At 37.9% G+C, this 16,937-nt stretch overlaps 1 protein-coding gene across 2 annotated transcripts in view; it reads right to left on the bottom strand.

The window, feature by feature from the left end:
* Positions 1-16,937, bottom strand: part of SNX9 (sorting nexin 9) — a 58,887-nt gene that overhangs the window by 8,674 nt on the left and 33,276 nt on the right. For both annotated transcript variants that reach the window (XM_027454409.3, XM_027454408.3), the window contains exons 7-13: positions 16,572-16,656; positions 15,547-15,672; positions 15,111-15,228; positions 12,337-12,467; positions 10,873-10,976; positions 6,900-7,003; positions 4,161-4,238 (exon numbers count right to left, since the gene is read on the bottom strand). In XM_027454409.3, coding sequence (XP_027310210.2) covers positions 4,161-4,238; positions 6,900-7,003; positions 10,873-10,976; positions 12,337-12,467; positions 15,111-15,228; positions 15,547-15,672; positions 16,572-16,656 — 746 coding nt within the window. The remainder of the gene's footprint in view (positions 1-4,160; positions 4,239-6,899; positions 7,004-10,872; positions 10,977-12,336; positions 12,468-15,110; positions 15,229-15,546; positions 15,673-16,571; positions 16,657-16,937) is intronic.

Below are 16,937 nucleotides of genomic sequence, written 5' to 3'. Positions count from 1 at the left end.
TGTTTTCATTCCACAGACATTAATCAGTGACTTAACTGAAAATTACCAAACATTGATTTCTTTAATGAGTGGTTTGAACATTAAAATAGTTTATTTTACTATGACAAAGAAAATAATCTATTGAAGATCTATTATATAGGATTCTTTCTTTTTAGCGTGTCCTAAAGGAAACAGGGTAATGACTAAATATTGCTTCAGGTCTTTCAATCAATTTTTTCCATTAGACTGTTTTTATGAAGCCAAAAGCTTTGACAGAAAGCTACTGATCCTCAGCACCAGTAAATCCAGCAATACAAACATCACTAGAAAATGGCTTTCTACTATTTAAGCCGGTCTGGATAAGAAAAAACAACACGAATCTCATTGTGAGACCTAAAAACTGCAGAATTTGGAAGTTATCTTCTCAATGTTAAACTGTAAAAAAAAAAATATCAATTTCAATCAGGTAGAGAAATTATTTCATTAATTTGGAATTACACAGAAGTAACCATGAAACCTTGACTTTAGCTTAAGTGCTGCTTAGGCAACTGCCAGGTTTTGGGGACAAAAACATGGCATTGCTTTAGCTTGATTCAGAAACAAGACTGGTCTAGACATTGCTATTCATGTTGTAATGCTGTAAAAAAAAATATATATCTTGTCCTACCTGAATACAAAGAAGGAAGAAGAGTATTTGAGTAGAAAAAATAACTCGCCACTTGTGTGCAGAACTCACCCAAGGGACTGCAGCAGCAAAGAATCTAGTTATACCCTCCAAATCTCTCTCATGTGGGGCAGTGGGGGCACAGAGTCAGCTTGTAGAAGGAACAGAATTTATTCAGAATTTCTACTACTAGCAGAGGTGTTCACTCTCCTACAGAAGTGTACCCTTGATGTAAAAACTGTTCCAGACAGCGGATCCCAACAATAGACAGGCACACAAGTGGTAGATGAGTATCTGCAGCTCCTCATGCTGCATCCTGGTCTTCTACAGTCTACTTCTCGGGTCACACCAGGGCAGCCTTAAAGAGTCAGATTTCACCTGTTGCTTGCTGCATCCTTCACATTTTAATATGTATCCTCAGAGTCATGCCATGCTCAGTCAGTCACTCCCTATACCACGCCACTTTTTGAAGTTATTGCATACACTCCTCACGCACACCCATCAACGCAACTTGAATTCCACCAGCAGATTGCTGCCATTAAGTGTTGTCAGCATGGGTTTTGCTAAAAATCTGATTACTTGGACAAGGTCACATTTCTAGCTTTCTCACCTTCTAGAGAACTGTAAAAGATGTGAAGCTGCGAATGGGCTGCTTAACTTGAACCATGAAGACTGAGCTGGGTCCCATTGCAAGGCTGTACCAGGATGTCAGGGGCGCTTTCATCAACAAGAAAAGCAGAAAGCCCTAACAAACATGCTACTGACATTTAGAGCAAAACTAGAGCAGTGTGCCTTACCTGTATCCCCAAGAGAAACAGAGAGGGCTTCGAAGCATCAGTTAAAGACACTTGTAAAAAGACCAGTTAAAATGTCTTAAAGACACTTGTAAAAAGACCAGTTAAAATGTCTGATAATATTCTACAGATGTTTTAGCTCAACCACAAGGAGAAATTGATCATTTCATTGCTTCACAAGCTGGCATGCTGACACAAGGGAGATGAAGGAAGATGTAGAAGTATGAGGAGTCTTAGGGAGATGTTTTGAGGAGCATCTCTTATCAGTTTAACTGTTTGATAAATGGCAGTGGTAATCACCTTTTTGGGAATACACCAGGCATACTGAGGGAACTAATAATCTGCAAGGCTTGATTAGGATAGCAGATTGTTTTTTTGGCAAGAGGTTTTTCTGCCATTCTCTCTCCACCAAAGCATGTTTGAACAGAAACCAGGAGTAGAAAAAAGATTACGATTGATGTACTGTGGAACAACAAGTAGCAAGATTTTTTTTCTGAGAAGTACGTCTGAGATTGACATCATTCACTGCAGAAGCAGCACAGAAGGAAAGACGTGCCTGTTGCTAACTGGTATTATCATGAAACTTGTATGCAACTGCCCAAGAAAATGCTTCAGGGGTGATGTAGGATTAGGAGATCTCACTATGGTTGAATGGCATTCCATAGCCACTCACGTTTTCTTAGTATAGAAGACTCGCCTAGATTTGGCACAACACAAGAGAAGCCATGCTGCATTAACCTCAGAGCATCACACAATGCAACAAGATAGGCAATGTAGTGCTAGGCTGTGTGACACTTCCAGTCATGTTCTGGAACTGTCCAATATGCTTTTGGGACCAGGATCACACTTAAAAAGCACTTGTGCCTAAAACAGACTTGGCAGTGTATAGGCCCATGGTGAAATAAAAGGAGACACTTTTAATGTGTCATTAATAGTTTTAAATGTACCCTTACCTCTGCAAATACTGGGGCCGAATTTTTTATATGCACTGTGGGTGGGAACAAATTGATAAGACTCATTCAGCAGCATAATAAAAATTGTGTAACAGAGTCAGTTTAACAAGCCCTTCTAGACTAGTGCTATCTTAAACATTTTAGGCTGAAGTTCGGAGAGAAGGCAGTAGACATTCACCACACCAGGCTTTGCAGAGCAGGCAGGCAGCACTGATGAAAGAGGTAAGAACAACAGATGCATCCCATACAAACTGTGCAAACGAACCACCTGACATACCAGATACATTGTTAGAAGTCAGCTACCAGTAGCTGAAATTGTTCATGTAACCAAATCAATCGTTGTCATCTTCAATGACCTACACACAAACTTTGAGAACTTAATCCTCAAAGGTAAATATGCACAAGGGAGATGGGTATCTGAGTCAGTATTACAAAGAAGAGGATGAAGAGATTCAGCTACTAAGGGAAATGGAACTCAGTGCCTTTAAGTATGGCTGAAGGAAACAATCCTCTTCAACAACAGCCCAGAAAAAACTCACCCCATCTTCAGCCTAGATAGTACTTTGTTTGAAGAAAAAGGTCCAGTACCACCTTTGAATACTGAGATAAGGAAAGTTGCATCCATCAGTTTAAATCCAGGAGTTTATGTCTCTTGCACAGTCCGTTCAATGCACAGATCTCTGTCTGAAGTTTACAGTTTTCTAACCCACAATGGATACATAAGCATGCAAGTCCACTACTTGGTTCTTACATCCAAAAGTAATGTTTTCAGCAAGTACAGGACAAAGATGAGAACAAACTACAAGGAGTACAATGTCTATTTCCAGCATTTCCAGCAGCAGAGCTCCTGAGTTTCAGAACTAGTTGCATTTTAATATATAGATTATGGGGCAAAAAGTTTTAAGAGTACGGAGCAAGGGATAGACAGGTAGTCAAAACAGGTACTGTTTAACTAAAAGTCCTAAGATACGAAGATTAGAGTAAGCCTCTATGCTATGTTTTAGAATAATTTTGCTATTAAATCTAGGGAAAAAAAAAAAAGTATTTGATCTAAGAATCACAGAGAAAACACACCCAAATCGCTTCCTTTAGGATACGAAAAATGTTTTCCAGATAACTAGAAAACAGTGGCAGAATTCAGCATAACAGAGCAGGATTGTAACTTTGTTTAAAGACTAAATTTTAGAACTTTGAGAAGTTTGCAAAAAGAAACTGCAACTGATTCCCTACATTTCTCTCCCGCAGCTTTCATGCCTAATGTGACAAGCTCTGTTTCAGGGCTCTCAAAGAAAGAGAGAAGGGTGAAAGACAAGAACAGGCTACAGTAGTCAACCCTCCACTTCAGATAATGGCATACAAAAGTTTTCCATCCTTGTGTGGAATTGCTGTGTCACCAAGTACTTTTGTGGCAGCTATTTTCAAGGCTGCATTTTCTCCTTTTTTGTTTGATATGACAGAAATATAGGTCACTAAAATGCTACAGCATGTTTTGTCAGTCAGGTCAGTGAGCAGATTACATGTTAGTAAGATCTAACTAAACTCTACCACTAATAACCCACCACATGATTACAGAACGAGAGAAAACAAAACAAGACCACAGACTAGAATATAAGAAACCCTGTAATATACATGGTTTTGGTATTTTTCCAGAAACACAACTGACATCTAAATTCAAAGAGGAAAGCATTGAGACCTTTGCCAAAAAACGTTGCATGACATAATTTAAATATCTTTTGCAAAGTAAAGTACAAATGAAGCTGTAATAATTACCTTGGTATCCGCTAGTGCTGAAGACCACCGCCAGGCTCTGCAGTGCTTTTCCAATCTTCTGGTATTCCTTAGGTAGTGCTGAAAGGGATAAAGGGATGGGAAAAGAGGGAAACAGAAGCAAAACACACAAGATTAAGTCTGTAGCATTTCCAAAACTTGATAGAAGCTAATGTTGAAAACAGTTAGTACATTTGTGCTAGTGAAGTGTTTACAATTGCATTCTCATCCCCCCCCTTTCCTGCTACACAAGTTCCAAAACTGAATAAAGCTATTGGATTCTCAAAAGGCACAAATAGTTGAGGAACAGTGTGTGAATGCTGTAAAAATCTCACTGCACTCCCAGCTCAGCCTTCCAGTTTAGGCAGTGAGAATTTCTTCTCCCCCACCCCCTATAAAAAAAGGGCAACAGTGACATGAAGCAGAAATCTAACTATTTTAAAGAGGGGATTATCATACAGACCCATAATACCTAAACTCTCTTCAAATCATGGATTTGATAGAAACCAAGATTATCAAGGAATAGAAGTTGATGCAGGGATCTGAATTATAAAATTGATTTATAAAGTGAATTTTAAAAATGCATGCATAAATTGCATCCTCACAATGAAGTCAATAAACTGATTTATGAGTATGTGTTCATTATTAACATTTTGACTACCACCACCTAAGAAGCCTAAAAAACAATCTGAAGAGCTAAAACAGCTTGTTTGTTGTCGGTTTTTTTGTTTGTTTGTTTGTTTTATAAACTACCTATGTCAGAAGAAAAAAAGCGTAATTTTTTATTATCAGACAACTGTTTTCACAGGATATGCTGTCTGGGTAAATAGCATTTTTCAGTTGCTCCAGAATCTCATAATCGGGTTTTCAGGGGGGACCCTAACATAAAAAAAAGAGTGTGATTTTATTGATCATCTCATATCAAATTCTTTGCCAGGAGCTAGAGTTATGAAAACTAATATTTCCTTATGGAACAAGTACCATTCAGACTCCTAAAGCTCTGATATCAGCCATTAACTCATTACTGAATCTGCAGTGATAACGTCAGTGAAGAACATCCTGTTTTTTCCTCACTTGCATTTTAGAAGTTCCCATTGTCAGTCAATTTAAATATTATCGAATGGAATGCACGTAAGTATTGCTCAAGAAGTGCCAAAAATAATTCTGACTAGGAGTTGTGACTAGAGCTGATATGGAAATTAAATTTTTAAGAGACTACTGAAATTCTTTAGTTTTGCAAGTCCATATTTGCAAGTCTTCCTTTTTCTGTTCCGTATGAATATATTAAAAATTAAAAGTGCCAATACTATCACTTTTGACTTACTGTATTTAGGCAAGCTAATTATTAGCTGTGGCTATTGAAAGAATCATTCCATACAGAAAGCAGTACTGCCATACGTTTAAGGAGATTTTAGCAGTGAACAAAATACTGAATTCCCACTGTAAGCACAAGTCACAGCCATCCCTTAACTATGGTGTTTTGGTCATTTCTACCGTGACTGCAAAGCAACACTATTCTTCTAGTCTTTTCTGAGACCCTCTTCCTTCCCCTGCCCTTTGCTTTCCCCTCAGTGATTCCCTCATGAAGTGAGGGCTGTACAGTGTTAGAGCTGTGCGTCCTGTGAGATAAGAGATTTAAGGCTTAGCCTATTTTTGACCTTAGAACCAGGAAGGTCAGTGGTGTGTAGAAGACATTATTATTTACATTATTTACACTCTTAATAAAGCGGAGAGTGTAAATAATTTAAAACTGTATCCTGCAAGTGCTAACGTAATCACTGCTTGAAGAAACTGAGCTCCTACACTTCCCATTCCTTCTGGTCAGCCCCAGATATTCAACTGCAATGTAAGATCAAGTAGTGGCAAAGAGATAGCTCAGGAGATGTACTTACTCCTAGGCTGGGGATATATATATATATATATATATTATTTTTTTTTTTATGGTGAGAATTAAAAAGGAGAGGCAACAAAACAAAAAGGGGTGGGGAGAAACATTGAGGAGATTTATGTGATGGGTCTTTGGTAGCCAGACACTACAGCCTGCCATGAAGTGTTTATTATGATCCTCAGCTGTAGTACCTGCTTCCTTTCAATAGCTGCCTTGTGGTGGCCACAAACACTGAATACTGCTGTGGACTAGGAAATTAGAGCCCAGGCAGAGTCATAGGGACTTGGTGTGAAGTTCTGCAACCCTAAATATCTGCAGAAAGGAAGAGACAAGATAGGAGAGAGAAAAAAAAAAAAAAGAAAAAGAATTGGGCTGAAGAATAAGTTATAATCAAGTTTCTTGATTTTTTTGTTTTTCCTTTTTTTCTGCTTTTTAAACTCTTTCCATCTTTAGATTATTCCTCCTGGCATGCAAGAATAAGGTGTTAATAAAGTGTAACCTTTTATGACTTGATCAAAGAGACCGATCTACTTTGCCCATGTCACTAGAATGCAGATGAATGACATAATAGAACAGGTACCGCAAGGATTTTACATGGATGATTAGAATTATTTAACTTATACTGTTTTTAAAACTATGGGCAGGGACCAGATATTTCTGTTATGGGAAAAAAGACAAACCAAAACAGAACTTATACTTTCAGACACTGAAAGCAGCAAGAAAGACATACGATTCTCATAATAATTTAGGATTTGCTGTAGTTTTAAGCTGTGTTTCAAATTCCATATATAAAAAAAAACCCACATCAGAAAAATAAGACTGAAAACACCGCTGAGTTCAGAAGGAATACTTACGCCCTGTACACCTCTTCCAGTGCTCTTGTCCCACTGTCAGCAGCTCTTTAACTCCATCATCCATTGCTTTGGTGAATCTACCCACTGCGTCACATTTCTGTTCTCTATAGTATTTGGAAAAAAAAGGAAAAACAGAAAGCAGTTTAAACAGATATGTTACTCTAACTTTAAATGCAATACTGAAATATTTAGGAGTGTCAACTATGCTTTAAAAATCAAAGAAATACATTCCATGAAATCACTGTCATTTCACTGAAGACAGAATTTCCATCTTCACTTCCAGGCATTTTTCATTCTATTTTTCTCCCCCTCTGTTAAACGTGTAGAACTGGACTGTCATTCTTACTATTGATTCTTACCTTGGAGATGAAACAAAGCAAGCAAACAAACAACACTAGTAGTTAAACATCCACCACATTGGGATCAAAGAACAGAGCAGCAAAATCTGATTTGAAGGGAATGCATCCCTAAAGCACTAAACACAAGCAGAAGCACCCCACGTTGACAGGAATAAAATTTACAGTAGTTCTTCTGGGGAAATGTAAGCTTAAGCTTACATATTGTATTGACAATACTACTGTTTTCAGTTGTGTTAGAGAGGAAAAAAACATCAGTTATGCTCAAAAGAGAATGCTTTATCTGCATGTGTCTTTTTACCCCTCTGTTTTCATACAGCTACCAAAACTTTTCCACTTAATGTAGCACTGAATACACAGCAATACTTCATGAACTTTACAAAAGAAAACTAGACACGTTTTGTAATTTTCAATGTGAATTATTCAAAGTACATCAGATATTACAAGTGCTCTCAACCAAAGCCTGTACGAGACAGCTCCTTAGCCTCTTGCTCTCTCAACAAGGTGACCCTAAGCAAACCCCCAGAGTCAGGGTCCCAGCAGCTCCAGCCCAAACTCCCACAGCCCCACCTGCACCTCCTGCCCTCAGCTGGTGACTCTGCCTGATGAGTTACCTGCACAGAAACAACCTGGACTTTCCAAGAAGCCCTTGTCTTACCCTAGTCTCCCCAGTAGCAAATCATTCTTTTAATGGTATCACGATCAAAGGACTGCCTAAGTTGTTTCAGTAAATAGCATCTTCTCATTCAAGAACTATTCAACACTGAAGAATTCTCACCTAGGAACTGTTATCAAGTTGGCTTGCCCAGTTACGGAAGTTATGGCTTTTGAGACTATAAAAATAATATTTTGTGTTTTATTCAAAGTTATCTTCTTTGGGAAGAGAACAAACCATTGGAGGAAAGACACAAAAATACACCACAGCTGCACACCCAAATAGACTATGGAATGACACAGGTGAACAACGTGAAATTGTGCAGTTTCACAGAAAGAAACGACACCTGACTGACCTCCAGCAAGGCCCTCAATGCAGCATCAAGATTTACATGCAGTCTTCACTACTATCACTACTGTATCTACTTTGATTAGAACTAGTGAGATGCTCTAAGTGATCTTCTGGGAAACTAAGTAGACAGATCACTGCATCTTCCTTTTCCCAGCCTGGCACAACAGCAACAAAAACACCTGTACAGAAAATAGAAAGGTAAGGTGACAGAAAAAAAAAATGGCCAAAGAGTTTAAGATTATTATGAAACTGTCTGCTGAAGCTCATGCATGAGCTGCTTTTCTTTTTTCATGCATAACACCACAAGTTTAGAACAACTATTAAATGAGGGAGCCTGAACTAAAAAAAAAAAAAAAAAAAAAAAGGAAAAAAATCAAGATGGAAAGAGCTTTCCCCAAAATACTTAATGTTATACCAACAACACTATAAAGCTGACTAGTTTCAAAGATTCAGCAAGCTGTTCTCACTGTATTATTTTAATTCTTGTTTTTCCAGAAGATGCCATCACTTTAAGTGATTACAGAAGCAGTCCTATTTTTGGGCTGACTTTGGGAAACATTGGCATGTTACAGTCACAATATTCTTTTCTTTGAAGTAAAAGAAACCATGAGGTTATCTGTTAAGCTAAGATACATTTATGTACACTGTTCAAGTTTCTTTCATTACATGAATCAGGACCTCCTTACCCTTTAAACTTGGAGGCTCCCCTTTAACTATTCCTTCCTACCTAAAAAAATGTTGATTAAGGTGTACAACCACCTCTTTGTTACTGTTAACAGCATAGGATCAGTGACAGAGCAGACTAGCCAAATGACAATACCTGTACTAACGTGTGTTCCTACGTGTGTTTTCCAATAGCACCCTGAGAGGTTCCCAGGCTCTGGAACGTGGTGTGCGTGTCTGTGGTGCCACGGCCCCCCAGCAAAGCAGGCAGGCAGGCCCCCAGCACCACCCTGGGCTGCCTGCCCCAGCCCAGGAGCCAGAACCCTCTGGCAAGCATTCCCCATAGGCAGCTCACCTGCCCTCAGCATCCAGGGAGTGTTTATCAGCACAGAGGCTGGTCATATTCCCCAGCACAGCTCACCTGCCAGCAGGCTCTGGTGGAGTCGCCCATTTTGCAATGGGGGTTTCCCACAGAAGCAGTAACAAGACTGATGGGGTAGAAGCAGTGAAGTGATGCCACTACATGAAGCCTGTCTTACTGGCAGCCTCAGCCAGCATCAGAGAAGTGATGGGCTTCTTGCCAGTGTTCAGATCAGTGTTCCCTCTCAGGTATATCAGGAGGAATTCATGCCATTTATGTTCAGATACCTAAGGTGCAATTCAGTGTCAGGCACCCAAGCCCTGTGTATGAACAACAGAAAAAGCTGGCACGCTGAATGAAGTTTTACAAGGATTTAACTTGTATGCCTATAGGTATACACTAGAAGCACCCTTCTGCACGAACTCCTCCCTCTGGTTCACCTCCTCAGCTTTCATACCACGGGGATAATTAAAGCACATCACTTGAGAAAAGCAGAAAAGTTTGAAATAAAGTGGAAGTGACCTACAAACATCTGTCCTTTTTATGAGTATACAACTGCCACAGCACAGCTACTACATGTACCTTAAAAGGCACTGCACCACATGGATAAAGTCCATATGCTGGGCTGTTTCCATGTGAAGGCACGCCACTGTTTTGCTGCTATAAACACTTCTCATTCTGCCCCACTAGTTTATCCACTATTTCAGACCCAAAACATTTTCCAAGTTTTTGTGTTCCACAACAGCAAGCGTGTCACGTATACTACATATATCTTCTAAGAAAAATGATTAAGCCTGAAGGAGTGAAATAAAGGCTGCAGAGTAAACCCAGTCTTCCATAGAGAGTGGAACCCAAGGTCTGCCACAGAGAACTCCACACAAACAGTGCAGGTATGCTATACACACACACGAGAAATATATATCCATTTACACTTCCAGGACAATACCCAAAAATGTAGTAACCCATTTAAAATGAGGTTTGATCATTTAAATAATTTGTCATTTGTAATTGCTTTCCCTGCATTCTAGCCGTTAGAATAATACTGTGCATGTATTCTACTCAAGTAGTAGTTTATTGTTGTTTGTTTTTTAAACACAGAAATACTGCTTTCCATGATGGTTTGCTGTTATCCTAAGCTACCTGACAGGTCTAGCACACTTCAGAACTGTTCACAGTTGAAGGATTAAAGAACAAAATATAGCCCCTCAGCAGTACAAAATACAATTCCATGGGATCTGTCAGTAATCCCTCATCAACTAGTTTTGCGTAAATATTTTTAAGATCAATATTCAGCCACTGAAGTCAGAGACATCACACAGAATTCCACATTTGGGAGGAGTTTATAGGAAAATCTCATGCAAGAAATTTTTCAGCTCTGCCTTCGTAAATACCTTTTCAAATACAAGAATTATGTGTGCATACTTACTATTTTAGTTTTATATTAAATCAGTATATATTGCCTATACAAACACATTATGCTTGGAAAAAAAACACAAAACAAAACTAAAACCAACCAAACAACAGAAACAGTCAAACAGCTTAAAAAAAAAAAAAAAAAACACGAAACAAAACAAAAAAAAACCTTACATTTCTACCATGTCCAGGTCAGGAGCGTCTGGTTCCATTGTAGAAAAGATCATGACTCCTACAGTTTCATCTTTTTCTGCCTTCCGCTTTCCAGTTTTCCACTCCTTTAGGAACGAAAAAAATAAAAAATGACCACCATTGTTCATCAAACTTTAAGGACCTGTGCTGAATCAGTGAATGAAATCTCTTGGACAACAGACCACCCATACACGAAAACATTTTAAACTGAAGTTTCAGTAGGGACAATGTTTCTTAGAGTTACCCTCCCCCCTCCTTGTGCATTTTGTTTTCCAGATTCTGGGGGTAAACAGACCCTTTTTGTATATTACTGAAATACAGTTTAAGGACAATTATTTTCAGCAGTATGTGCATGTGATGGTGCTGATTTCAGAACCTACTCAAGATGATCATGAGACTATTATGCAATTGTCATACTAAGTTCTTAATGGGAACAGACAAAAAAATATTCCAGATGTATCACATCTGTTCTTTTTACATCACTCTGTAAGTTAGATGCTAAGAACCACTGATTAACTAGCACAATTATACAACTCTCCACTGGCCATCCAAATAGCACTTCATTAGGACTGCAATTATTATGTTATTAAACCTTTACTTAATGGAATAATCAAGTTTGGAATTGACTTCAGGACGTCTGTAGTTCAACCTCCAGCTCAAAAAGGATCAGGTGTGACCTGAGGGCTTTATCCAGTCTGGTCTTAAAAACCTCCAAGGATCATTTACATTTTGAGGAGAATGTCTGTGTATTTAGTATAATTATTTTGTGGAAAAAAGAATGGAATTTTCCTGTTTATTTCCTCATCAGTAGATAGATAAATTATTAATGGAGCTGCAGCTCAAATCACAAGGAAACTATTATTTACTGAAGGTGAAAACACTAAATCTCTCAAAAAAACAAACCCATAAAGAAATGAAGGGAGGAGGCAGGGAGGAAATCAAAAGGGCTTCTTTTATCAGATAAGACTGCAGCATAATCCTATTACCATTGATTCCATCTACAACTGCGTTTGGGATTTTTTTTTTGTTTGTTTTTAAGTATAATACAGGATCAGACATGCCAGTTCCGCTGTGAAACAGCTTCTGTTAGCAAAGCAGTACCAGTCAGAGGACTGCAGTAATTAGTAAGTCTGACAGAGATGCATTAGGGAAAACAGCCAAAAGATCTCTTATATGTGTTTCCTTTCTGCTGGAGGACACAAACTGTTCTTAAAGACTGGCAGCAAAGCTACTTTCAAGAGCACATCTGTTAGAATGGCATAGAGCATTTCAGACAAGTAACTTTATGCCTGATTTTAATCAGTCAGCTAAATACACCAAGCCCAGCAGTTTACAGATCTTCACTACTGCCCACAGGGGGGCAGACAAACGAGGCAGTAAGGAGCCAAATTCGTATTTCAAGGAGGGAGGTGGGGGGAGCAGAACCTCAATCCTAGTCTTTCCTACCTTTTCATCTCGGAAATTGAGAAATTGCTGGAAAACTTCACTTTCTGAGACAACAGGATGGCGACACATCCTTGTCATCCAAGCTTGCAGTCTCTCCATGCGCATTTTGATAAATTCTTCTTCAAAGCGCCCTGTTACACATTGAACAATAATTGTTACGTTTCCACTTGAACAACCCCGGCTTGTCTTTTTTTTTTTTTTTTTATGTATGTGAACATAACACACACATTTAGTGCATATCTATATAGATATATAGATATCTATACACACTGATCCTGTAATTCATCTAGTGAGTTATTAAATTGATGAAGAACTTACATGAAGTAAGTTCTTGACTTACATTATGCTGACAAATCAGAAGAACCTTAGAGTGCAGTATATTGATTATAGTCTGGGAACTGCTCCTTTTAAAGATAGTCAGGAAACACTAAAAGGACATAATCCTTACCCACGGTTCAAATAGCTTTTTGGAAAAAAAAGATTAATAAACATGTGGATGGAAAAATTAGATAGTCAAATGACTCAAGAGAAAAGCTAGGCACAAACTCAGAATGAAGGCATTTTTCTGTCAGTCTTAAAAATTCTTGGTCAGTGTCAGTTTCATAAGAGTCAGAGAAAAAGGAACTACCCACTTCCCAAGACATCATATCCTAGCTAACAGAGCCTTTGTATGTAAGCAGTCCAATTTTAAACAACAGATTTTAAGATGATACTTCCAACAAACATAATTCTATCTATTACCTGTTCATTTACCATGAATGTTTGAAAGTAATTAAAAAAAATCTCAATGAACCATATGTATAAACTGGTTAGAGTACATACATGTAATACTTAGTAACTGATTTTTTGGCATTTAGATTTTAGCACTAATCAAAAATATTTTTTAAGCCAGTAGTGCTTCAGCACTGTGTATTTACAAGAACCTGTTAGTTTAACACAAATTGTTTAGGAGAGTCTTAAGAGAATCACTTCTAATAAAAAAAAAAAAAAGCACCATATCAGACTTCTAGAGCACTGAGTGAATAAGATGTATTGAAAGGAATGAGAGATCCTTCCAGCACACCAACTCTTCTAATTTCCATAGCAGCACAGATGACAAAACTTGAATGCATGTACTTTCAATACTTTCAATGTAATTCTACTGTATAGTTACTATGGCAGCAGCTCTACAAGGGTGAGGTTTTATTTTCAATTGCAAATATGGAAATTGGCATGACTAGCAAGTAAAGAACACCATTAGTGAAAAATGAAGTATAGGTACATTTCCTGCAAATTAACTAGAAAAAAATATCAAGTACTATGTAAGAGAGATTACATAACCCACACTCGTACCTTGTTCCACCCTTCAACTATACTGAAATAGCAGCATTCCTGTAAGTAATATTTGGAAGTTTTGTGCTAGTCATTAGGCATATAATTGCCAGCAAAGTCATGATTCTGAGCTATGACAGCTGGAATCTCACAGTGCTAAGACTAGTGGACAGAAAGAGGCATTTCTAGACAGTCTAGAAAGAACCCTCCTCAAAAGTGTGAAAGATAAACAGCATTTTTCAGTGTTTCCTGTAACATTTCAAAAAGAAATAAGGGAAGTTATCCTCTCCCACAGACCCCAAAAGACAGAAAGCCACAGGCAAAGTTTAGTTAAGATGCCAAACTCCTGAGTCTTAAAATAATTACAATGAAATGTACAGACCCCACCAGGTCTTCTGGCTTCCTTTTAGTCCACATGCACAAGTTTGTCTAAAGATATTGGTGAATTCTAAACACGAGGCTGACAAAGGGGAGGAGAGGAAGTCACTTCCTCACTTTTCAGTTTCCTCGGCATTTATCCCAGCATTTGCATCAATGCTTATCTTTCTTCAAACACGACAGAGATGCTGCATTTTTTATGCTCACAGCTACATGGTTGGCTACATGCCCTTTTTCGTACGTTTGGTTTTAGCTGGCTGTCCTAAAGGCTTTATAAAAATCCTACTACTAAACACACCAGTAGAAACATGCAGAAGTAATGCATTTTCCTTCTGTACAGGTGCCCATTTGTTTCTTCACAAACACCCACACCCCCTTGTAGAAAAATGAGCTAGAGACCATTGAAAATGCACAGGCATTAGCATATTCAATTGCAGTGACTGAATTCACGATCATTTAAGTTGTCCAATCCCACTTTCCTTGAACTAAGAACAGACTTCCATAGGCTTCAGAGAATGATGCCCATCCAGCTTGAGCAGAAACTGGAGCACAGCATTGTACAAATGAAAGATGCTTTCTAAAACAATTGTAAAAATCAATCAGTACGAGGAACAACTGCAACATTTTATTTACAAGCAAAGAACAATTTGTAGGAGGATGCTCCCTTTCCTCAGGGAGGTTTGTTTTAAAGGTGCTACAACACAGCACACCTTTGCAATCAAATTAAAAAGAAAAGCAGCACCAAAAATCTCAAAATCATTCCTTCAGACCAACTGCAAATACAGAACATAAGCAGTTATCGCTTCTTTCTAATAAGTATTCTCTTCTGTAATAATAAGGATTTTTTTTTAAATCCACTGTTTGTTTTTAAATCAATGGCCCAGTTTTAAATAATTTAAAATTAACTTATTTAAATAAAAAAACTAAGTTTAGTAGCAGTGTTTTTTTAGCAACAGTATTTTTTTTTAATATCTTCTTTAAACATAATAGGGAAAAAACCACAAATAGTAAGAAGTAATTGAACGTTGAACAGAAGTTATCTCCTGATTTCTTTTCCTGTGAACCCACAGCTGGGAAACATTTACCTGTTACTTGCTTGTCCGGAAGAGATGGAATTGGAATGGCTAATCCAAATTTAACCAGGAGACGCTCATACAACCAGTCAAAGTGCTTGTATCTGTGGTTGACAGACCGATTAGTGTTCTGTAAAAGAAAGACAACTCTGAATTTTGACAGGCATCAAGAGAGAGTAACATGAAACAAGTGTGACTGGAACAGTAAATATATGGAATATAAATAAAATTTGATTTACAGCCTTGAGTCTATAGATACAGAAGAACTTGAAATGCTAGAAAATAAAACAAGAAAATAAAACAATATTTACAAGTTTTCCTTGTTTTCCTGGTGGAAAACTTGTAAAAACTATCACTTACAACCCTGCTACTAAATAACACGAGCTGCATTATATGTAGAAATGACCCATATCTGTGAGAGAGATGATCCTGTTTCAGATACACTTACAGTGCAGGTCAGCTGATACTCAATGTAGCTCTTGAGACCATACATTTTAGAACCTTTTTTGGGATCTGCCACGACACAGTCAAATGTAGAGGTAGGATAAACCCACATTGGGCCATAATCACCGATCTGCAAGAAATTGCAAATATTACTGCGTTTAATTCAACATATTATGTTGTTCCAGCTGCAAACAAGGAAAACAATACTTTCAGTATGAATTAAGAGTATTTTGAAAACAGAGTTCCTAATTCTCTCCATTAATTTCAGTGAGAGCCTGAGAATCAGGAAACACAAGAGTTTCTTGCAGCCAAAGATAATTCACCACAGTTGTGTTCATGTTCTCTGTATTTTACAATTTTTCCCACATAATTAAGGAACAGTGAATTGTAGAAATTGCTACTTCAGTCACATTTCATTATAATAGCATATATCTAGAGCAGTCTGTTTATTAGATCAGAAGATGACCTGGCCATCATGACTGAATATTGCAAGCCTTTTTGAATGCAGTTCTACTGTAATTGACAACTATCTAAAAAGCTGATAGACAGTGTAATGAATTTGTTCTGCACCCTTCACCTCAAAAAGGCTTATTTTCACAACCACAATTAATGCATGTAAGAAAAACTAAGAAGAATTTAAAAAAAATATATCAGCACATTTAGAAATGAGTTAGGACTAGACCCTGACGAAACTTCTCAGTGATACTCTGAAGTGTTATCTATGCGACATTAAAATGCTTAAATATTGTAGTTTCATGATGATGGTTGTATTTCTAGTTACGGGTTAAGCACCCATTTCACCTAACCCACGTTCATGTGACTAGCCTAAGCCTAACAATTAGCATGGGGAAGAATGGAAGGGTGGGGAGATTTAAAAGAAAAAACAGAAGCAAAAAAAGCAAAAAGCAACCACCACCACTTCCCTTCACATCCCTCTTCAACATCCTCCCCTCCCCCCCCCAATAAAAAATAATAAAAAACAACAACAATCAACCCACCAAACAAGAGCCACACACACACACTGCTTACAATTATGGGAATCTTCTCTTTCGGTTTTGCTAGCTGCTTTGCCAACAGATACTGTTCCATTCCAGGTTTTGCAAATCCAGGAAATCTAATGAAAACAAAGTGAGAAGTTTACTCTGCATTCCCTTTTGACACGTACAGAATTCCCAACCACTAAGAATAAAGCTTAGCATTTCTCAAGAGTAGAAAACTGTACCATGGATTATCAACTATTTGCCCTGAAAAAGCAGAACAGTTTGAGCTACCAACTGCCAGCTTTTATCTACAGAATGCAGCCCACTTCTTGAAGGGCAGAAGTAGCTACATGTGCTCTGCAGACCATCAGAGCAAATACAATACCAGAACATGAAGCAGCATTTGCCACTTTGT

This window comes from Anas platyrhynchos, chromosome 3 (assembly GCF_047663525.1).
Source record: "Anas platyrhynchos isolate ZD024472 breed Pekin duck chromosome 3, IASCAAS_PekinDuck_T2T, whole genome shotgun sequence".
Lineage (NCBI taxonomy): Eukaryota > Metazoa > Chordata > Aves > Anseriformes > Anatidae > Anas > Anas platyrhynchos.
This window is presented reverse-complemented; position numbering and strand designations above follow the sequence as displayed.